Genomic DNA, 23762 nt, shown 5'->3' with positions numbered 1-23762 from the left:
TAATTGAAAATAACAATTAAGTATACCGATGCGTAAAGCTTCTTGTAAATATTTTCTACTCCAGAAGATATATTGTATGCCATAAGGTTTGAGCCTTCAACATAGAAAGCCCTGACGGGATAGTGAAGAACTCGGTTCTCTTTATTGAAAAAATTTAGATCCAGATGAAATGGCTGCATAAGATAGCTATTAGAGGCTATATCAAGCAAAACTGTGTGAAGAGAGTAGAAACTTAAATAGTTGATAATGATTACCTGACAAACTGGGACATCTTTCAAATAATGTTTAGTATCCAGGATTGTGATGAGAGGTAACCGAGAAATTGGAGCACTTTTTGCATGACCTTCCATAAAATGCTGCCAAAATAAGGTCAAGGTGACTTTTCTTATATATATTGACTTCCTTAAAAGGCAAGTTACTGTTGATCTAACATTATAACTAAAAAAAGGCAGCCCGGTGCATTAAGCTCCCGCTATGCGCAGGGTCCGGGGAAGTGCCGGATCACAAGGGTCTATTGTACGCAGCCTTACCCTGCATTTCTGCAAGAGGCTGTTTCCACGGCTCGAACCCGTGAGCTCCTGGTCACATTATAACTAATAACTAATAATCCCTCTATTTCAAATTCAATGTCTAGTTTTTTTTTCCTTATTGTCTTGCTCTTGCATAATGGTTTAAACTTAAGGTCTTTTCAAGAAGCTTAAATTGTTCTTCAATATTTTATGCAAACCATTTTCATCTAGTTATTATGCAATTTTCAAATATATTCTGCCCCCAGAGATTTGGTTCAACCATAAAGGTGTGCAATATATCCTGACGAGTTGCAATTGGTTCTTTGAATTCAACTTTGATGGGTTGAATTAACGTCGACATTATTGCATGTTGTATGCTGAAACTAGTTATTTTAATTGCAATTTGGAAATGTAAGTACTGATTGAATATTTGGTAACTTTTTAAATTCTGTAAAATATGCATTTCACTTCTTGCTTTTTGCTTCAAGCCTACATATCCCTAACCTTCTATCAGCTAACAATGCAACTCCTCCACATACCTTGTGAAGAAATTTTGCTGGTTTATTTTTCTATCATAAAGAAGGTAGGTATAACGTTTATTATAATCGTGGTATCCGGGCCAGCTTACGCGCACCTCGACTAATTCCACGGGGTACTTATAACTCTGTCCACTAGGATTGGAATAAATCATCTAGTATTTTTACCTCCGCTGGGATTTGAACCGAAGACCTCATGGTTCTCAACCCACTTCATTGACCATTAGGATACAACATTAGGTGCAGTTAGGTAGGTATAATATTTAAACTAGCAATTAGTTTCTCAATCAATTTTTGATAACTATGGTGTGTGGATCAACTTGCACGCATCTCAAATATTCCACTAGGTCCCTGCTACCTCGCACCAGTTTATAGGGTAACTCTGTCCACTAACGTTTAGGCAGATGAAAAGAAATCATCTAAAGTTTTTGTAGCTTCCACAAATTTTAGGAATTTGATCTATATAAGATAGGCCGTACTTCAACTGAAAAAATTGTAAAACAAAGAGAAGGGCTTACGCTATAAAGAAAAGCCTTTCGTGCAATATCCGAAATTGTGAGCTGACTTTGCCTGACACAAGAAATTTTTAAAAAAAACATTATTACTAGAAACCTTGTGGCAACTCAAATGGTCAAGTAGTAAAATCTGAGAATTAAGTTACAAGTAGATTATATGAAAAAATAGTGAACCAACAAAAATTCTCAAAGAAAACACAACCTTCGTGTTTTTTTAATAAACAAAATAAAAAATACGAGAATCCAACCTCGTATTACAATTGTTATTTACCAAATAGATCAAATATTGTATTCGAAGTACTAGAGTTGGCAAAATGGATAAACATGACAAAAGGATAGGCTAAACCCTACAAATCATGAACGAGAAGTAGGTTAACAATAAATTGTTGATAAACTGATTTACCATGTATAAGCAATAAATGTACATTTATTAAAAATTTATGATATAGAAGAAGAATATAGAGATGAGGATCAGGCGATCCTAGACTAGAAGAAAACAAATTAAACAGACCAAGCTCTTTTAACTTCACCAAAGATTAGTCAAGCAATATGATGGAAGAGGCCTATAGCCTTACACCACCAGGAAGACAAGAAAACCACTCTACTAATATATGGTGTCATCTCTTCTATAGTGTAGTTATTTTTTGGGAAGTCAAGCTATAGTTTCTAATTTATCCCTAGTACTGTGACACTTCTGCATATCTTCCATGGTGCTTAGCTTAGTTTTTTTGGCAAGAACTGCAATTTAACCCTTTCGGCACTACTTAAACATAATGAAAGGTACATTTTCTTTATCGCAATATTGAAATCTTTTGAGTAAAAAAAAACATTAGCGACGACAAGCATGATTGGTTCTAACTGAATGAAAGAAAGAGAAATCCTGTAAGCAGGAACAATGATTTGAACTTCATACAGCTCTGCAATATTCTTTGGTTGGTTTAGGCTATGGGACACACTTGGGTTATATCCTCCCTTGACGCTTTTGAAAACCAGATTACTAAACCAAAACCACCCTCCTTCTTAGGAAGAAAAACCATATTTTTTATAACCATCACGTCGGTGCTAGCTTGAGCACACCTCGACTAGTTCCACGGAGTAGAAAGAAAAACCATGTCCCAATTACAAAGACAAATACCTCTTCCCACCCATCCAAAGAAAATCATGATGAGCAATGCAATCCAACTCACAACCACCTTAGGGATTTTGAAATATAAATATGAAATGAACTGCCCGAAAAAGCACTTCAAGTGTAAAAATTGGGGTGTCTAAAACTTCACATGGCCTCAAAGACTTTTATAAAGCAGATGAATAATCAGCCTAAATTTTCGTACATGAGGGAATGGGATATCTTAGGAACAGAGATGATGAAAGTGTAGTTAATGCTCTGAGGTAACTTTGTTAGCATAGAATTATTTAAACTTCACGAGATCCCCGTTAACTACATCCCTACAAGTACGGACAGAAGACATGGTAAACCCATCAAGACCACAAGCTTTATCCTTTGATTGTGGTATGTATTTGTCGATCAACTCAAGGTGCACCTTTATTTTGTTTTTTTGGTAGTTATCTATACCCCAATTAGCTAATCACAAATTGATCATAGTTGAAATTTGACAGACTTTAAAAAAAAAGGAAGTTTTTCTTTCTTCCAATCCAAGTAGTTTTTATACGCCAATCACATTGATCATAGTTGAAAAATCATCAAAGAGATAAAACAAAATAAAGAAGTGCAAGACAAGAAAGTTCTTTCTACCAATCCAAATAAGAAAAGCAGGAAAACACTAAAATAAGAGTTAGACAAATACTAAGAACTAGCATTAGACTTCTTCCCCATTTTCAACCTTTATCTGTCCATTTGTATGTGCTGCTACTCAGCATTTTCATAACTTCCCTACAAACCCAAGGAAACTCTTTAATAATAAAAGTAGAAAGGAGAGGATATGTAACTTTCCCGACTTGCAGAAGTAAAATCATATGTGACACATACGCGCGCATGCATGCATGCGTGTATCAGTGTATGTGTATATGTGTGTGTGTGGTATATGGATGTAGTTAATGCATATAAAACAAGGAATATTAACCAAGATAGTGCAAAAAGTATACCAATAAAAGAACAGAACAAAAAGCCTAGCCTATAGACATTTAAGGTTAAAGAACAGAGAATAGAAAAGCTCATCAGCTCCTCTTTCGCTAATATGTGTGTGTGTGATTTTTTTCTAAAGCTGAAAATTTATCCCGTATATCAGAGAAGATTCTCCCTCAACACATCAGTTATTTCGTTCAATCAAAAGACACACAAATACTGAGGCTCAGGAATGAAAAAAGGGGTGCAATCGAAGTTCTATAGCGTAAATATTAGCAGTGTCCAACCGATCAAAAAGAAAACATTAGCACTGCCCATATGATGCAACTCTCACTTTTATCTGATGATCCATCAAGAAATTATCTAGGGGAATAATTCTCAATATGGAGAGTGCAAAAGGGGGCAGCAGAGATGTGGAAAGGATGGACAACAACAGGCAACCAACCGAAGGCCTAGACCAGATGCACGGAGACAGGAATGTTGTTTAAATTCATTAGAATCATTTCCACCGCTTGAAATGACTAGTCAACTACAGGCTAATGACAGGAATATATAAAAGATGAAGAATGACATTAGAGAGGATGATTTGCATTGCAAGCAAAGTGTAAGTTTCATCACAATCTAACTGAATATTCAATTTATACTTGGATATGAGCATTGAAATGTTTTCCAATGAGGTCATAGCTAGCATTGTCATTAGACAAGCAAGCAAAAAAGTACTAACCAAACCATCCAACTTTTCCATGTCCCAATGAATTCCAATCAAATGTTCTTAAGAACAGTAATTACATTATTTTTGTTCACAGAAAATTCAAATACCTCGCCCAAACAGAGAAAATTATATGCAACGAAAAATCAAGTAAAGCTTAAAATTCAAAACTTGGGTTTCCTGAATGTTACTCGCTCTAATCAAAAGTGAACAATGATAAGGCCCAACTCACCCTTTCAAATAATGTTCTTGTAGCTGAGCTTTAAGTTGGTGATCAGCTAATATTCCGGATGAACCAAGGGCTGAAAGCTTTTCCTTCAAGACAGATGCTGCACGGGATCATAAAATTAGAACAGCAAGGTGAAGATATAGAATACTTGATACCATAGTTATATTAAAGTGATCACAAGACCACCGATAACCATATTAAAGAACATTTATCCCAAAAAAATATTTTTTGATTACAGATTACATTTTTTTCTTTTTGATAAAGTAATATTGATGCTCTCGGCTCCCCTTGTATATGTATGCTATACAACAATACAATGCTTATAAAAAAAGATAGTCCTTTACAACAAAAAAAACAATCATTTACACTAATAAGGACCTTGTGGTGCACTAAAAGTTAACCAAACTAAAAAAAAAAAACATACTGATTGCATACTCTAAGGGAACAGACAATAACAGCAATTAGCAAATACATATAACGCCTCTCCCATTATCCCAAATGGAGATCAGAGAGGGGATAAAAGTAAAATGAATAAGAGAACACATGGTGCACGTAAGAGCCTTCAACACACTCTTTTAACCTCCATCAACAACCCAAGATATGTTAAACACTTGGGATCACAACCAATTACATGTGTCGAATCGGAAGATAGTTGCAAATGCCACTACATTCCAAGAACATGCACACAGTAACCACAATAGTACAGCCACATAAAAAGTTAGGTATGCTGAACACTTGGGATCAGAACTAGAGCAATTAAATGTATCAAAAGATTGTAGCAAATTCCATTACTAATTTTCTCAGCAAGACCATCCAAATAGTAACAGTGTAGTCACATAAACAGCCACACCATTTTGGAAACTGCAATTTTTCATGATTCGATAACTCTGGTATATCATACTACAAATTGAAACCCAGGTCACAGAGAAATCAAATGAAGTGCCGAACAACATTTGTAGAAAAGAAGACCTAACTTGATAAACACGTCTGACAAATTATACTACCACAAGAATCCAATGAAACCTTCAATGATGATATAAAGGCTCTCAGTTAAATAGGAAGGACTAACAGAACTTGAGACGTGCAAGAAAAAATTTAGCACCAATATAAGATATGGTATTGAAATCTACTTACCCTTTACTCAAAAATGATATGGTATTGAAATCTAATAAATGTAAGAATTAAAGCACACCACATGATTCTTAATTAAGAAATACCTGAAGATCCCCTTGCACCTTGCAGAACTGCAAATAATTGTTTCCTTCCATCCCTAGTAAAAGCAGCTCTATTTTTTCTATTGTCAGCACCAGTCAAACTCTGTAGGAAAACACATAAATGTCTGAGTGCCAACACAAGTCACAGGCATGTGACATAAATCGAAATGCTCACCATAAAAAGCAACGCAGCTAGGTTTAATTTCGGGTGAACTTCTAATGCCCTGATTCGAGGGAGTGGATAAACTGTTTCTCCTCCTTGCTGAGATAGAATTCTAGGGATGTCAATGGATTCAATTGCTGCACCATAGCAGATAACTTATCAACATATAGCATCAACAGAAATGAGATCAACAGATCACAAAGAAACAAGTAGAAACGGCCTTATGTACTCCTTCATTCTCATTTTGTGTGATACAATTCTACTGACATGGAGATTACAGTTCTAATTTGAAATTCGTATGTTGTTGGTAGCAGTAGAAAGAAAAGTATATAGTAGTTATTGCACCATAATGTACTAAATTTGACTTTTCAAATGAATTTTAAATCTTCAAAGTAGTTGAAGTTATGTAAGATATTTGTTATTTCTAAATGGATCAATACTTTTGGAGGTTCTCAAACTAGAAAATATATCAAATAAAAATGAGAAGAAAAGAGTACTATTTGAGAACAGGTTCCATGATGTGTTGTGTCAGTTCTAAATTTTGATCGGTAAGAAATTGGACCATTTCACGATTCGTGCGTATCATCCTAGCGTAGGGGACTTAGGGGCATGCTAATCTTCTCTCTTATCGCTCCACTTTTTTTGGATGACCCTGAAGAGACTGTGTCAGTTCTAAATTTAATCAGCAATAAGAATAGCGTTGTTTACCTGCAGGAAACACCTTAAAAGAGCCTAAACTTTAATATATGAGCCTACTCATCTTCTCTTCTTCTTTTTTTTGTGGGGGGGGGGTGTTGGGGGGCGGGGAGTCAAAACACCATTTATAATGTAAAAACACCACAAAATGAAAAGTTAAACTGATGTCAACCTATATTTTTACCACCAAAGCTGAACGGTTCATTTAAATATCTTTACTACCTCTCAAGCCTCTTAAAATAATTAACATATATTAGAAACTCCTCATTCATGTCAAACAACTAAACCCAGGTGATCTCATGAAAGCTTCAGGGGATTCAAAGAATTGAGTGTACCAGCAGGCTCGAAAAAGTTTGCTTGCATGGGTGGCTTGTTGGGATTCAGTACCACCCTTGTTTTCCATACTTGAATATTTCCATCCTTGGACAAAGTGACCAGCAACCGCAACATTGGCAGCCAAGAAACTGATGTGATAGGTTGAGAACCCACTTGTGTACTGTTATTGCAAGCAAAAATTAAAAGATTACAATCCAGAAATGCCTACAGGAATAGGACTTTTTATTGCACAAAATCCCTCTTTTTGTTTTTATCAGAAGGATTCCTGATTCTTGTAGGTGTTAAGTTGCTTCAGTTCTCTATAAATATATCCTACTTAAAGTACATTTTTAAAATAAAGTATAATCCATATATGTAGAAGAAATGTAAAATTTCAACATTTAACATCAGAAATTGGAACTTCTATAATGATAGTTGTCAGAGTTGGTTTTTCCAAGTTCAATCGGCAAAATACATTATTCCAGAACTCATTCAGGTTTAGATTTTTATTCAACATTTCCTTTCAGAACTCGGGTTATTTATAATGCATGTATATCTTTTTAAGAAAACACACTTTAAAAGGAAACTGAGATCTTAGTGAAAGTGTAACGACCCGACCGGTCGTTTTGAATAGTACAATCCTGTTTCCCCATTTATTGCTAAAGTCATGCTTTACAGTTGTTATGTGACTTGCCAGGGTAATTGGTTTGGGTTCAGTGAGGTTTTGAAATGAATTGAGACACTTAATCTCCAAGAAGGGAGCTTAAGTTGAAAATTTGACCGGAAGGTGAAATATGTGTAAACGACCCCAGAATGAAATTTTGATGATTCTAATAGCTCTGTATGGTAATTTCGGGCTTAGGAGTGTGTCCGAATAATTATTTCGAGGTCTGTAGCTAAATTAGGCTTGTAATGGCGAAAATAAGAAATTTAAGTTTGGAAGTTTGACCGAGGAGTTAATTTTTTGATATCGGGATCAGAATCCAGTTCTGAAAATTTTCATAGCTTCATTATGTCATTTATGACTTGTGTGCAAAATTGGAGGCCAACCGGAATTTATTTCATAGGGCAGTATTCTTGGAATCTTATAAATAAATAAATAAATAAAGAGCAGTCGTACTTTGACTGCAAGATGTAAACCACAGTGTTTACAGAAGAAAATTAGACCATGTCACCGAAAGTTTGTTTCTCTCCATCCATAAAAGTCCACATTGGGTGGGTGAGTTCACTCATTAAACTTATATATTTATATGCAATCACTATTTATTGAAAGACCTTATCAACTCCAGAGTGCGAATTCTCCTTTTCTTCATTTTTGGACTTATTTGAGGTACTTATACTTTTTTTTTTTAATTTGGTTTATCTGTTAAAGTTTTGATCTTTATCTTATGGCAGTTTAGTATTTGATTAAAGTAAGTAGCTTTAATTCGGGTTTAGTCTAGTAAAGTTTTGATCATTATTTTGTGGCAGTTTAGTATTTGATTAAAGTAAGTAGCTTTAATTCGGGTTTAGTCTAGTAAAGTTTTGATCTTTGTTTTATGGTAGTTTATTTATTTATTTATTTATTATTAAAGATGTTAGATTTAAATCTTGATATGTGAAATGGGTTTTACTCGTTGCTTCATTTGGTTGTCTTATGGTTGAGTAGTTTTCTTTTACTGCAGGATTTTATAGTACCATGTAGATTACTCAAAACTTTTTTTTAGTTTTTCTTTTCTGATTACCTTTCTTTGATTGTTGTTGTGCTTTTGGCCAAAACGTTTGGAACTTTCTTTTTATGTTTCATCCAGATCTCATCCAAGATATTTTTGTTTCTTTAGTTTACAATAGTTCCTTTTCTTGGCACCTTTTTATGATTTTTTTTTTGGTATTGCTCTGACAACTGATTGTTCTTCCATCTTGCATTCGGATTTGTTTCACATTTGCTTCCATGAACTAGTTTTGTAATTATTGTTTTTCTGGTTGTTGTTGTTGTTATTATTTTGGCAAGATTCGAGCAATTCAGAATTGAATAATCGAGGAAAAGGCCTACTAGTGGATTAAATTGGAGCAAGTCGAGGTAAGTGACTTGTCTAACCTTGCGTGGGGTACTTTCCCTTAGGATTGGTATTAATGTGCTAATTGCAATGTATTGAAAGTCATGTACATGAGGTGACGAGTGTGTACACGGACTAAATGTGGAAGGTTATACTTTTAAATTGTGTAGATCACTTTTGCATATTAATTAAATCATTTACTCCTGTTATATTTTGTCATTGAATTATTTTCATATCATTGAAATTCGTCTGACCTTTTCTTGCTAATTTCCTATCTGTTAAATTGAAACTTGTTTCTTTTATTTGTGCTCATTATTTGAAGGTTGTGTTTTTTTTTTAATATGAAGTATTTGGCATGGTAAATATTGGTATGGAATCAAGGTGATAAATTGTGAAATATTAGTTGTTGAGATTTTACACCCATCGAGATTGAGCAGTGAGTTTTTTATTGTGGAAAATATTGTTGTTGTTGATTTATTTTGGCAAGTTGAAATATTTGAGCACTTGAGGTACAGATTGTGATATATTGTGATAATGATACGCATGCGGTGGTATAAGGTCTGGGTGTTGAAACGCATGCTTTGAGATAAGGATGGCTTGATACGCGTGGCTAGTAGGGGAACTACTAGAAGTCATGCGGTGAAATAAGGGTGGCTAAAACGCGGGATGCTATTTTGGGAAAAATATTTTCTTTAAAATTAAATGTGAAGGCTCCCGCGGTGATATAAGGAAATGAGATATTGTGAATTTATTTATGATTTGGGACTATGAGGCGGTACCTCGGGAGTGCACCTGTTGATATTTCTTTATGACTGCATTTACTTTCCAGTTATTTTATGACTCTTTATTTATTGAATTGAAGTTTTCCCTTCAGTAAGTTATTACTAATTGCTCTTATTCTGTGTTGTTAAATTTTGACATAATCTTTATGTGACATGTTTCCATTTGTCATTACTGCTATTATATTGTTAAACTTCTTGCCCTGTCTTTTATTACATTCCAGTAGGGCCCTGACTTGACCTCGTCACTACTCAACCGAGGTTAGGCTTGGCACTTATTGGGCACCGCCGTGGTGTGCTCATACTACACTTCTGCGTATTTTTTTGTGCAGATTCAGGTACTTCTTATCAGACCAGGTACCCGTGAGCTAGCTGTGCTTGGAGACTTCAAGGTATATCTGCCAGCGTCTGCAGACCTAGGAGTCTCCCTCTATCTTTACTATCTTGTTTCTTTATCTTTATTAGACTCTGACATTTAGAGCTATTTTAGGACTCCTTCTAAAAGCTTGTGACTTGTATTTTCACCAGGTTTTGGGAATTTTATTATGTACTGATTAATGGATATTTTGAGAATTTTTAAATTGTTATTTGATTATTCCGCATGTCACTAGGCTTACCTAGTCTTAGAGACTAGGTGCAGTCACGATATCCTACGGAGGAAAAGTTGGGATCGTGACAAGTTGGTATCAGAGCCCTAGGTTCATAGGTATTATGAGTCACAAGTAGGTTTAGTAGAGTCTCGCGAATCGGTATGGAGACGTCTGTACTTATCTTCGGGAGGCTGTAGAACTGTTAGGAAATTATCACTTATTTGATTCCTTATCGTGCGTATTTGTTGACTTCGAATTATTAAACTTAGCCTTTCTATTCTCTCACAGATGGTGAGGACACGTACGACAATCTGTGAGACACGTACGACTGGATCTGATGATCAGACACCCACACCCCCTTCTATAGCCTCAAGAGGCTGGAGCAGAGGCCGAGGGAGACCACGTGGTGCAGCCAGAGCACCTGCACGAGCTGTTGTAGAGGAACCACCAATAGTTCCAGTTGGAGAGCAGGCACCTGAGACGCCTGTTACTGCCCCTGCACTTCGGGAGACTCTTGCTCAATTTCTGAGCATGTTTAACACTCTAGCTCAGGCAGGATTGATTCCACTTGCTCCTGCCACATCACAGGCCGGGGGAGGAGCACATACTCCCGTCACGCGTACCCCAGAGCCACGGGTCCAGGTTGATCATGTACCAGGGGTCATACCCGTACAGCCAGTCGTCCCGGTACAGGCTGAGACTAGAGGAGCAGTTTCTGAAGGGGAGCAACTCAGGCTCGAGAGGTACAAGAGATACCACCCTCCTACTTTCAGTGGCTTGGCGTCAGAAGATGCCCAGGGATTTCTTGAGGAGTGCCACCGTATCCTCCGTACCATGGGTATTGCGGAAACTAGTGGGGTTTCTTTCACTGCATTTCAGCTTAGGGGAGCAGCTTATCAGTGGTGGCTGGCATATGAGTTGGATAGTCCTGCCGAAGCAGCTTCACTCACTTGGACTCAGTTCTCGGATATGTTCTTGAGGGAGTATGTTCCCCAGAGTCTTAGAGATGCATGGCGCGCGGAGTTTGAGTAGTTGCGCCAGGGTTCTATGACTGTCTCGGAGTATGCAGTCCGGTTCAGTGATTTATCCAGGCATGCACCAGCCTTGGTTGCTACTGTCAGAGAGAGGGTTCGTCGATTTATTAAGGGGCTCAACCCTAACATCAAATACAGTATGGCCCGAGAACTGGAAACGGACATCACATATCAGCAGGTAGTGGCAATATCCAGGAGATTAGAGGGTATGCGGATCCGGGATAGGGAAGAGAGAGAGGCTAAGAGGCCTCAAGATTCTGGCACCTATAATAATTCTTGTGCCCCAGCTACAGCCCGTCATGGTAGAGGCTATGTGAGCCGTCCTATTCATTCTGCACTTCCAGCTGCCAGTGACATTCCGCCTACTCCCAGACCTTCGGCTCCTTATTATGCACCGCCATTATCCAGTGTACCTCCTGCACGTGATGCTTTTAGCAGTCAGTCTAGCCGAACAGGCCCGAGCCAGTCTCAGCAGTCGCGTCCTCCGAGGGCTTGTTTTGAGTGTGGTGACACTCGTCATATTGTGAGGGATTGCCCCAGACTCAGGAGGGGTGCACCTCCACAGATTTCTCAGGCTCCACCTGCTCCACAAGGCCCTCGAGTTTCTCAGGCTATGGTTGCTGCACCAGTTGCCACTCCACCTGCACAGCCAGCTCGAGGTGGAGGTCGGGCAAGTAGAGGTCGCCCTAGAAGGGGAGGTCAGGCCAGACATTATGCTCTTCCAGCTAGGACTGAGGCATTTGCATCTGACTCAGTCATCACAGGTATAATTTCGGTTTGTTATAGAGAGGCTTCAGCCTTGTTTGATCCAGGCTCCACCTATTCTTACGTGTCTTCTTATTTTGCCCCATATTTGGAGTGTTTCGTGATTCTCTGAGTTATCCTGTGCATGTATCTACACCCGTGAGAGATTCTATTATTGTTGACCGTGTGTATTGGTCGTGTTTAATTATTATTAATGATTTTGAGACCAGAGCCGATCTATTATTGCTCAATATGGTAGATTTTGATATTATTTTGGGCATAGACTGGTTGTCTCCCCATCATGCTATTCTCGATTGTCACGCAAAAACTGTGACGCTGGCTATACCCGGTATACCACATATATTATGGAGAGGTGTTTTAAATTTTGTTCCTAGCAATGTTATTTCCTTTCTAAAGGCCCGGCGTATGGTTGAAAAAGGGCGCAATGCTTATCTAGCCCTTGTGAGAGATGTCAATGTTGATAGTCATACCGTAGAGTCAGTTCCAGTAGTCAGGGATTTTCCAGATGTATTTCCAACTGATCTTCCGGGTATGCCACCCGATAGGGATATTGATTTTGGCATTGATTTGTTACCGGGCACTCAGCCCATCTCTATTCCACCATATCGGACGGCCCCGGCAGAATTGAAAGAACTAAAGGAGCAGCTACAGGAGTTGCTTGATAAGGGTTTCATTCGGCCCAGTGTATCACCTTAGGGTGTCCCAGCCTAGTTTGTAAAGAAGAAAGATGGCTCCATGCGTATGTGTATCGATTATCGCCAGCTGAACGAGGTTACAGTGAAGAACAGGTACCCATTACCTCGTATTGATGACCTATTTGATCAGTTGCAGGGTGCCAAGGTATTCTCAAAAATTGATTTGCGGTCTGGGTATCACCAATTGAAAATTCGGGATTCCGATATTTTGCAGACAGCATTCAGGACTCGATATGGTCACTATGAATTTCTTGTGATGTCTTTTGGGCTAACTAACGCCCCAGCAGCATTTATGCACTTGATGAACAGTGTATTTCGCCCATATCTTGATTTACTTGTCGTAGTATTTATTGATGATATCCTGGTATACTCACGTGGCCAGGAGGAACATGCACAACACTTGGGTATTGTATTGCAGAGACTGAGGGAGGAGAAACTTTATGCAAAATTCTCTAAGTGTGAGTTCTGGCGTAGTTCGGTGGCATTCTTGGGGCACATAGTGTCCAGGGAGGGGATTCAGGTATATCCGAAGAAGATCGAGGCAGTTCAGAGTTGGCCCAGACCATCCTCAGCTACGGAGATCCAGAGTTTTCTCGGCTTGGCAGGATATTATCGCCGATTTGTACAAGGTTTCTCTTCTATTGCTACACCTATAACCCGATTGACCCAGAAGGGTGCTCCGTTCAGGTGGTCCGAGGAATGTGAGGAAAGCTTCCAGAAGCTCAAGACAGCTTTAACTACTGCTCTGGTGTTGGTGTTGCCTACAGGTACAAGGTCTTATACTGTATGTTGTGATGCGTCGCGTATTGGTCTCGGCACAGTGTTAATGCAAGACGGTAGGGTGATTGCCTACGCGTCCAGATAGCTGAAGGTACATGAGAAGAATTATCCTGTGCACGACCTTGAATTGCCAGCTATTGTTCATGCCTTGAAAATTTGGCGGCATTATTTGTACGGTGTCCATTGTGAGGTTTATACCGACCATCGGAATTTACAACATTTGTTCAAGCAGAAGGACCTTAATTTGCGACAACGAAGGTGGTTAGAATTACTTAAGGATTATGATATTTCCATATTGTATCACCCGGAGAAGGCCAATGTGGTGGCCGATGCTTTGAGTCGGAAGGCGGAAAGTTTGGGTAGTCTAGCACATTTACCGGTAGCAGAGAGGCCATTAGCATTGGAGGTTCAGGCTTTAGCCAACCAGTTCGTCAAATTGGATGTCTCGGAGCCCAATCGGGTCCTGGCATGTGTGGTTTCTCAGTCCTCCTTATATGACCGCATCAAGGAACGCCAGTATGATGATCCTCATTTACTTGTCCTGAAGGACACGGTTCAGCACGGTGATGTCAGTGATGTAACTCTTGGGGATGATGGGGTACTGAGTATGCATGGTCGGTTGTGTGTTCCTAACGTAGATAGTTTGTGTGAGGTGATTCTCCAAGAAGCTCACAGTTCGCGGTATTCCATTCATCCGGGTGCTGTAAAGATGTATCAGGATTTGAAGCAGCACTATTAGTGGAGGAGAATGAAGAAGGACATAGTAGAGTATGTAGCTCGGTGCCTAAATTGTCAACAGGTGAAGTATGAGCACCAACGGCCAAGTGGATTGCTTCAGAAGCTAGAGATTCCAGAGTGGAAATGGGAGCAGATTACTATGGATTTCGTTGTTGGGCTTCCACGGACTCAGAAAAAGTTTGATGCAGTTTGGGTGATTGTAGACAGATTGACCAAGTCAGCTCATTTCATTCCAGTGGTGACGACTTACTCTGCGGAGCGGTTAGCAGAGATTTATATCCACGAGATTGTTCATCTTCATGGTGTGCCAGAGTCCATTATTTCTGATAGGGGCACACAATTTACATTATAGTTTTGGAGAGTAGTGCAGCGAGAGCTAGGCACACAGGTACAGCTTAGTACAGCATTTCACCCTCAGACGGACGGACAGTCCGAGCGCACTATTCAAATATTAGAGGATATGCTACGTGCTTGTGTCATTGATTTTGGGGGTTCTTGGGATCAGTTCCTGCCGCTAGCGGAGTTTTCTTATAATAACAGTTACCAATCGAGCATTCAAATGGCTCTGTATGAAACTTTATATGGTAGACAGTGTCGGTCTCCTGTGGGTTGGTTCGAGCCAGGTGAGGCTAGGCTATTGGGTACTGATTTGGTTCAGGATACCTTGAACAAGGCCAAGTTGATTCAGGAACGGCTTCGCACGTCGCAGTCTAGACAGAAAAGTTATGCCGACAGAAGGTCCGTGATGTGTCTTACATAATTGGTGAGAAGGTCTTACTGAAGATTTCACCTATGAAAGGTGTTATGAGATTCAGGAAGAAAGGAAAGTTGAGTCCTAGATATATTGGACCTTTTGAAATACTTAAAAGGATCGGGGAGGTGGCTTATGAACTTGCTTTGCCACCTAACCTATCGGGTGTACATCCAGTATTTCATGTTTCTATGCTTAGAAAATATATTGGGGATCCGTCCCATATTTTGGATTTCAGTACAGTTCAGTTGGAGGGTAATTTGGCTTATGATGTAGAGCCAGTGGCAATTGTAGATGGGCAGGTTCGAAAGTTGAGGTCAAAGAACATAGCTTCAGTGAAAGTGATGTGGAGAGGCCAGCCAATCGGAGAAGCTACTTGGGAGACTGAACGGGATATGCGGAGCAAATATCCACACCTATTTGAGACTCCGGGTATTTTTCTAAACTCGTTCGAAGACGAACGTTTGTTTAAGAGGGAGAGAATGTAACGACCCGACCAGTCGTTTTGAATAGTACAATCCCGTTTCCCCAATTATTGCTAAATTCATGCTTTACAGTTGTTATGTGACTTGCAATGGTAATTGGTTTGGGTTCGGTGAGGTTTTGAAATGAATTAAGACACTTAGTCTCCAAGAAGGGAGCTTAAGTTGAATAATTTGACCGGAAGGTGAAATATGTGTAAACGACCCCAGAATGAAATTTTGATGATTCTAATAGCTCTGTATGGTAATTTCGGGCTTAGGAGTGTGTCCGAATAATTATTTTGAGGTCCGTAGCTAAATTAGGCTTGTAATGGCGAAAATAAGAAATTTAAGTTTGGAAGTTTGACCGAGGAGTTAACTTTTTGATATCGGGATCAGAATCTAGTTCTGAAAATTTTCATAGCTTCATTATGTCATTTATGACTTGTGTGCAAAATTTGAGGCCAATCGGAATTTATTTCATAGGGCAATATTCTTGGAATCTTATAAATAAATAAATAAAGAGCAGTCGTACTTTGACTGCAAGATGTAAACCACAGTGTTTACAGAAGAAAATTAGATCATGTCACCGAAAGTTTGTTTCTCTCCATCCATAAAGGTCCACATTGGGTAGGTGAGTTCATTCATTAAATTTATATATTTATATGCAATCACTATTTATTGAAAGACCTTATCAACTCCAGATTGCGAATTCTCCTTTTCTTCATTTTTGGACTTATTTGAGGTACTTATACTTTTTTTTTAATTTGGTTTATCTGTTAAAGTTTTGATCTTTATTTTGTGGCAGTTTAGTATTTGATTAAAGTAAGTAGCTTTAATTCGGGTTTAGTCTAGTAAAGTTTTGATCTTTGTTTTATGGTAGTTTTTTTTTTAAAATTTTTTTTTTTTTTGATTAAAGATGTTAGATTTAAATCTTGATATGTGAAATGGGTTTTACTCATTGCTTCATTTGGTTGTCTTATGGTTGAGTAGTTTTCTTTTACTGCAGGACTTTATAGTACCATGTAGATTACTCAAAACTTTTTTTTAGTTTTTCTTTTTTGATTACCTTTCTTTGATTGTTGTTGTGCTTTTGGCCAAAACATTTGGAACTTTCTTTTTATGTTTCATCCGGATCTCATCCAAGATATTTTTGTTTCTTTAGTTTACAATAGTTCCTTTTCTTGGCACATTTATATGATTTTTTTTGGTATTGCTCTAGCAACTGATTGTTCTTCCATCTTGCATTCGGATCTGTTTCACATTTGCTTCCATGAACTAGTTTTGTAATTATTATTTTTCTGGTTGTTGTTGTTGTTATTATTTTGGCTAGATTCGAGCCATTCAGAATTGAATAATCGAGGAAAAAGCCTACTAGTGGATTAAATTGGAGCAAGTCGAGGTAAGTGACTTGTCTAACCTTGTGTGGGGGACTTTCCCTTAGGATTGGTATTAATGTGCTAATTGCAATGTATTGAAAGTCATGTACATGAGGTGACGAGTGTGTACACGGACTAAATGTGGAAGGTTATACTTTTAAATTGTGTAGATCACTTTTGCATATTAATTAAATCATTTACTCATGTTATATTCATTGTCATTGAATTATTTTCATATCCTTGAAATTCGTCTGACCTTTTCTTGCTAATTTCCTATCTGTTAAATTGAAACTTGTTTCTTTTATTTGTGCTCATTATTTGAAGGTTGTATTTTTTTTTTAATTTAATAATTTTTAATATGAAGTATTTGGCATGGTAAAAATTGGTATGGACTCAAGGTGATAAATTATGAAATATTAGTTATTGAGATTTTACACCCATCGAGATTGAGCAGTGAGCTTTTTATTGTGGAAAATATTGTTGTTGTTGATTTATTTTGGCAAGTTGAAATATTTGAGCACTTGAGGTGCAGATTGTGATATATTGTGATATTGATACGCATGCGGTGGTATAAGGTCTGGGTGTTGAAACGCATGCTTTGAGATAAGGATGGCTTGATACGCGTGGCTAGTAGGGGAACTACTAGAAGTCATGCGGTGAGATAAGGGTGGCTAAAACGCGGGATGCTATTTTGGGAAAAATATTTTCTTTAAAATTAAATGTGAAGGCTCCCGCGGTGATATAAGGAAATGAGATATTGTGAATTTATTTATGATTTGGGACTACGAGGCGGTACCTCGAGAGTGCCCCTGTTGACATTTCTTTATGACTGCATTTACTTTCCAGTTATTTTATGACTCTTTATTTATTGAATTGAAGTTTTCCCTTCAGTAAGTTATTACTAATTGCTCTTATTCTGTGTTGTTAAATTTTGACATAATTTTTATGTGACATGTTTCCATTTGTCATTACTGCTATTATATTGTTAAACTTCTTGCCCAGTCTTTTATTACATTCCAGTAGGGCCCTGACTTGACCTCGTCACTACTCAACCGAGGTTAGGCTTGGCACTTACTGGGCACCACCGTGATGTGCTCATACTACACTTCTGTGCATTTTTTTGTGCAGATCTAGGTACTTATTATCAAACCAGGTACCCGTGAGCTAGCTGTGCGTGGAGACTTCAAGGTATATCTGCCAGCGTCCGCAGACCTAGGAGTCCCCCTCTATCTTTACTATCTTGTTTCTTTATCTTTATTAGACTCTGATATTTAGAGCTATTTTGGGACTCCTTCTAAAAGCTTGTGACTTGTATTTTCACCAGGTTTTGGGAATTTTATTATGTATTGATTAATGGATATTTTGAGAGTTTTTAAATTGTTATTTGATTATTCTGCATGTCACTAGGCTTACCTAATCTTAGAAACTAGGTGCAGTCACGATATCCTACGGAGGGAAAGTTGGGATCGTGACAGAAAGCAATATAATATTGCCTAAGACTGAGCTGTCAGTTAGCTTCCGGAAAAGGAAAAGCAACATTAGTCAGCAAATTCAGGGAGAAAGAGCTAACATATTGGTTGCAAAGGTCTTACATTGAGCTAGATATGTTAAGACATCAGAAATAAATCAAAATTGAAGACATTGTAAAATATGAAATATAAAGTCAGCCACAGCTGAACTGATATTACTTACATCCCAATCATCATAGGCCTTTCAGTTGATACATCCCATGCAAGAAGAGTACCACGTCTATCTCCAATAAAAAGCCATTCCAATGTTGGATGAAATGCAAATGCACCGGCACCAACCAGCTTGATTGTATTATCCACTATATATGGCAAACATAAGGGCTTTCATGCAAGTTCCACTAAGTTCAAACAATCCAACTAAAGAGAGAATATATTAAGGGACTCGTTCAAATCTCACATTGTAAAGTGTAATGTACAGCATATGTGTGGATGTTATAAGCTCGAATCAAGCCTTCCGCGTAAGCTACATACTGGAATCAAAGGGAGGACAAAAAGGTCAGATCAAAGTGGCAGTCACAATACTTTGCCGATCAACCATGAAGCAGGAGGCTTAATTGCAGTAAGCATGTTACCAGAACAGGGAGTCGAGGATGGCAAGCAAGATTGACGATAGGTTTCTTCAAGTCAGTTTTTATTTTTGTTGGCGCCTTCCCACCTTCCACAGTTCCAACAACTTCACAAGCAGAGAGATGGAGGTCAGAAACATTTTGCAATAAAACAGTTATGCAAGCACTGAAACTGCTCTAATACTAGCATTTGATTATAGAAATGTAGCAAAATGACGAGAACCTTTTTAATAACTATGGTGCAGGACGAGTTTATTTAATCAAATGTAGCAAAGAGACGAAAGCTTTTTCAATAACTATGGTGCAGGACCAATTCAAGCACACCTCAACTATTCCATTGGGTACCTGCGACCTCCCACAAGCACAAGTACCGGATAACTCTATCCACCAAGGGTTACTAACATAAAGAAGAATAATAAGGTGGAAGGGAAGGAGGCTGCTGCACATATACCAGGTAACTCTGCCCACCAAAACTTAGGTAAATGGGAAGAAATCACCTTGTGTTTTTTTGTCTCTATTGGACTTGAACCCTAATCTTCAAAGTTTTGCAAACGAAATGACTACTTCCCAAACTACCAAGTTATAACTAAGTTTACCTTTGTTCTTTCTTTTTCTTTAATGCTTTATGGGCATACAGAGGAAAGAACGAGGTGAAAGGATCAAATGAAAGGAGTCTGCTGACTTGCTCTTTCAAGGATAAAATGTTTGAAAGCATGAGACTGGAATCCAGAGGGACAAAAAACCCCACCCCGAGAAAACCAACAACGAAAAAAATGAGGGGGGGGGGGAAATAGTAAAATGTGCAGGCACTGGGTTAAACCGCATAAATCAAGATCCTAACACGTCTAAGAAAAAATGGAGACAATGTAGTAGCACTCACAGGAAACAAGTATTGATTCACCATAATTGATGAATGACAAAGCACTCTTTTAAACTGCAAATCAGCATAACAAGCAGAAGAAAGCACAGGATAGGTAATGCAGCTCTCAGGACTAAAATTGACAAGACTGCAACCCAATAGCTGGATTACATCTCCCATGTCCATATAAACTGTCATTCAGTTGGTGAAATATCTATAGTTAAAATTATAATAACACTGGTCTTTCAGATAACGAGTAAATTTAGAACCAAGAACGCATATCTAGGAGCAGTTATCTGCTAGCATTAGCTTTTTTAACTTTAAATGATGCAGAAAAAAACTTATATATGCGTACAGGGATGAGCTCAACTCAAATTTTGACAGACCTGTTACACTCATCCTACGATGGAAACCAAAAAATACAACAGGTTGAAGAGGAGTCAGTGCAAGATGAACTTCAGTATCAGAAGAAATGCGTTCTGTCCTCTTCTCAGGTGAATGTAAAACACACGTTTGCTCTGCATCAAAATCACACGAACGCATTGTACAATCCTGCGATAAGCAGCAGGCAAAATGAGAAAACAATTTCCTCCAAATGCAAGATTATAGCCGAACGAGTACTGACACAAGCAAAAGCAGAGTTGAAATGCCCAAAATGCAGTACGAAGGAACAGGTGACGTCATTGGAGCTTTAAACTCGGAGAAAATAAGAAACCAGTGAAATTCTTACTGGAACAATGTGACTATTAATTATTAGCACCACAGACAAAAGAGGCTAATAAAAAAGGGTATGGCAGCTTTATCAAAGTGTTTAAGAACTCTTACTGGAAAATATGAACTCCTGCATGGGGAGAAAGAGGTGGGAAGCAAGTCAGGGAAATCACAAATCAAGGCTTCACTAAGGAGATCATAGCGCCTTCTCCCAAATTGAACCCGTCACTGCATTAAATAATATGTGGCAGACATTGATAGGAGACACTCACATTTACCAAATAGGTGAAGAACACTAGTACATGAATACATGCAAGGAGTACATTTATACTAATATGTACTCTGTCCATTGAGCATGATATATATAGTTTAATTATAGTAAAGAGCATTTTGGCAACCTATAACAAGCAAAAACCACGTCTTAACGTTCTTTTTAGTATGCGTACAAACAATTTATTTCAACAACCAGCAACAACAACAAAGAAACAAACAACAACAACAACAAAAAACCAACAACAAAAACAATAATGATGTCACTCAAAAAAATAACAAATAACAAAAAGAAACAAAACAGTAAATAACATAGAGATTCAATGTGCTGAACAGAGCCATTATAGAACCGCCTCACTTCTATGATCCTTCTCAATTAAATTTCCATCATTATGTTTCTCGTAGCATGTGTAGCATGTGAAGGGGAGCCTTGGCGTAACTGGTAAAGTTGTTGTCATGTGACCACGAGGTCACGGGTTCAAGCCGTGGAAACAGCCCGGTCCTTCCCCGGACCCCGCGCATAGCGGGAGCTTAGTACACCGGGCTGCCCTTTTTTTTATGTTTCTTGTAGCATGTCTTCTGTAGTTTCTTATTATGCCATACAAAACTATTATACATATGGTTCTTTCGTTGCTTTGTTGATGTCCGGAAAAGCTACATTTGAAAGTTGTCATACTTACTCTTGTCACCTCTCCAAATTGGCATCCTAACTGTAGCCAAATTGATAATCCTTCTATGCATAACAAACATCTTCTAGAATAAACTTGTGCAACGTATCAAAGGCAGTGCACCAGAAAAGAAAAAGGGTAAATGAATAAAATCTAATATTTCAGCAGAATGCCAGATACCAGAACGCAACTCCACTCTCAAACAAAGAAAACAAAAGGCAGTCACTTGCTCAGTGCAGATGAAAGTCTTTTGTGTTGTTGGATTTAATGAATCAGTTGCACTGTGCAAATGAAAGTCTTTTTGTTGTAGGATTTAATGTAGGTGCAGGGGAAGGAATAAGAGATGGTGGAGGGCTATACCAGCATGCATATGGTGGACTGTATGGAGGGAAAGAAATGATAGGAGTTTTGAGGATAGGAGGAATTCTTTACAAAAAATCAAGCTAAACTGTGGTTTGTCTTTTCATTTTTGGTGTAAAGAATTTTGTGGAGATGAAGCTGAGACTTTACTACAGTTTTTAGAGTCCTTGTAAGAAGAATATCAGGCAGATGTTATTAGGTTTATTGTAATTATGATTTCCACCACAAACTTTGAGCTGATGAATAGGCTGTAACTTTCTCAAAAATATGATCACCCTTCCTGGACAAACAAATACTGATAAATCTTAAGCACTAAAACATTGCCAGTATATCACCATGTAAAGCATGTTCTCATCTGGTTAACAAGGAATCCTAACTGAAAACCCATTAAAATACTCCCATACCGCAAAAGATAAAGTTACACCATTAGTTGTTTTTTTGGATTCAAAGATGCACATAAACCTAATGCCATGATATTTCAGCCACACTTAAGTTCACAGGAAAACCATTAGTGTCAAATGCGACAAGTGTTAGAACTTGCAGGCTTTAATAGAAATAAGACTCAGTATCATAATCTTAGAAGATAATGAACTAACCTCAAGAATAGCAATTACACAATGTCCACTTGTTGGGCTATAAGCCATGCGAACAACAGGAGAACCAATGTCTATTGAAGCTATCTTGCTTCCAGTATACGCATCGAATTCTGCCCATGTAAAATACACTCAGCATCATCATACAGTTTATTGTAAAAGATAAATTACTAAATACCGGAATGAAACTTGTCCAAATTGAGCCAAATATATATTGAGGATTCATTCATTTGTCATTATGCAGTTTATTAACAGAACATAAAGTATATGTGAATTCAGTTTCAGTTGAAATTGTATGCTTTCACAAAAGCTGAGATTTTGAAGGAGGAAAGGAGTATCAAATGTACCTATGATTTGGCTTCCGACGGCGACGGCGAGAAGTGCCTGAGTTGGATGAAATGCGGCGGCGTGAGGCTGTAATGGCTTCGAACTCCGACCAACATGCCGGAGATCTAAATGCTGTAGCGTCGCCCACTCCATTGATCCTCCCAAATTCAACTAACCGTAACCAAATTTCGATGAATTAAGATTTATATAAACCTTTTAGAACATGAATAATCAAACGCGGTAGATGAAAAACACAAATGATAGGTCACGGTCGTTGATTGAGCTTTCAGATCCAGATCATGAAAATGGACGGATCAAATTTCAGATCAGATCCTGAGAAAGCTTTGATGACGAATATTAAACCTAAGTCTAATTTGTCGATATTATTAATCTGGTAGAAAAAGTGTTGAACAGCGGATGAAGAATTTGATGCGAGATACTTGCAGGATTGTAAGAACTAGCTAAAAGAAGAAAATCAGAAAATCCTGCTTAACAGGTACAGTTGCTGCCTTGCTGGGGGTTTATTGGCAAAAAAGAACTACAGTGGTACGTCATTTTTTTGTCCCTTAATCCCTTTAAAAGTTTTAAATTTAATTTAAATTAAGACATTGTTTAAAATCATGTTATTGGATTAAGACGCACTTAAATTATACTGTAACTGATAATTTGTGATTAAGAACATATCCCTTATTATTTATTTTTCAAATAATCTTTTAAAAAAGATTTATCAATAAAAAATCATTGATTTATTACTTACATACTACTATGGCATAATAAAAATGGCTAGTTAATGTTGTTTTGTTCTATTGTACACAATGTTGGTGTGAAGCATATGCAAATTTATAAACACCATTGACGAATTCTAATTTTTGTCTGACCAAATTTAATTTGTTAAATAAATT

General features: G+C 37.9%; 1 protein-coding gene and 1 pseudogene across 1 annotated transcript in view; both read right to left on the bottom strand.

Annotated features, from left to right (window-relative positions):
• The window catches only part of LOC107823311 (uncharacterized), a 33606-nt gene extending 10198 nt beyond the window's left edge, over nucleotides 1-23408 (bottom strand). Inside the window, 13 exon segments of the mRNA XM_075249721.1 lie at nucleotides 27-173; nucleotides 255-356; nucleotides 1564-1615; nucleotides 4585-4681; nucleotides 5799-5898; nucleotides 5971-6095; nucleotides 6990-7150; nucleotides 18670-18805; nucleotides 18904-18976; nucleotides 19079-19179; nucleotides 20318-20483; nucleotides 22537-22646; nucleotides 22881-23408. Of these exon segments, the coding sequence (XP_075105822.1) occupies nucleotides 27-173; nucleotides 255-356; nucleotides 1564-1615; nucleotides 4585-4681; nucleotides 5799-5898; nucleotides 5971-6095; nucleotides 6990-7150; nucleotides 18670-18805; nucleotides 18904-18976; nucleotides 19079-19179; nucleotides 20318-20483; nucleotides 22537-22646; nucleotides 22881-23013 (1503 nt within the window). The 5' untranslated portion in view covers nucleotides 23014-23408.
• Nucleotides 6509-6620, bottom strand: LOC142179735 (U6 spliceosomal RNA; annotated as a pseudogene).
• Nucleotides 23409-23762: the final 354 nt, after the last annotated feature.

Source organism: Nicotiana tabacum, chromosome 3 (genome assembly GCF_000715075.1).
Source record: "Nicotiana tabacum cultivar K326 chromosome 3, ASM71507v2, whole genome shotgun sequence".
Classification (NCBI taxonomy): domain Eukaryota; kingdom Viridiplantae; phylum Streptophyta; class Magnoliopsida; order Solanales; family Solanaceae; genus Nicotiana; species Nicotiana tabacum.
Note: the sequence above shows the minus strand (reverse complement) of the source record. Positions and strands in the feature narration are given on the sequence as shown.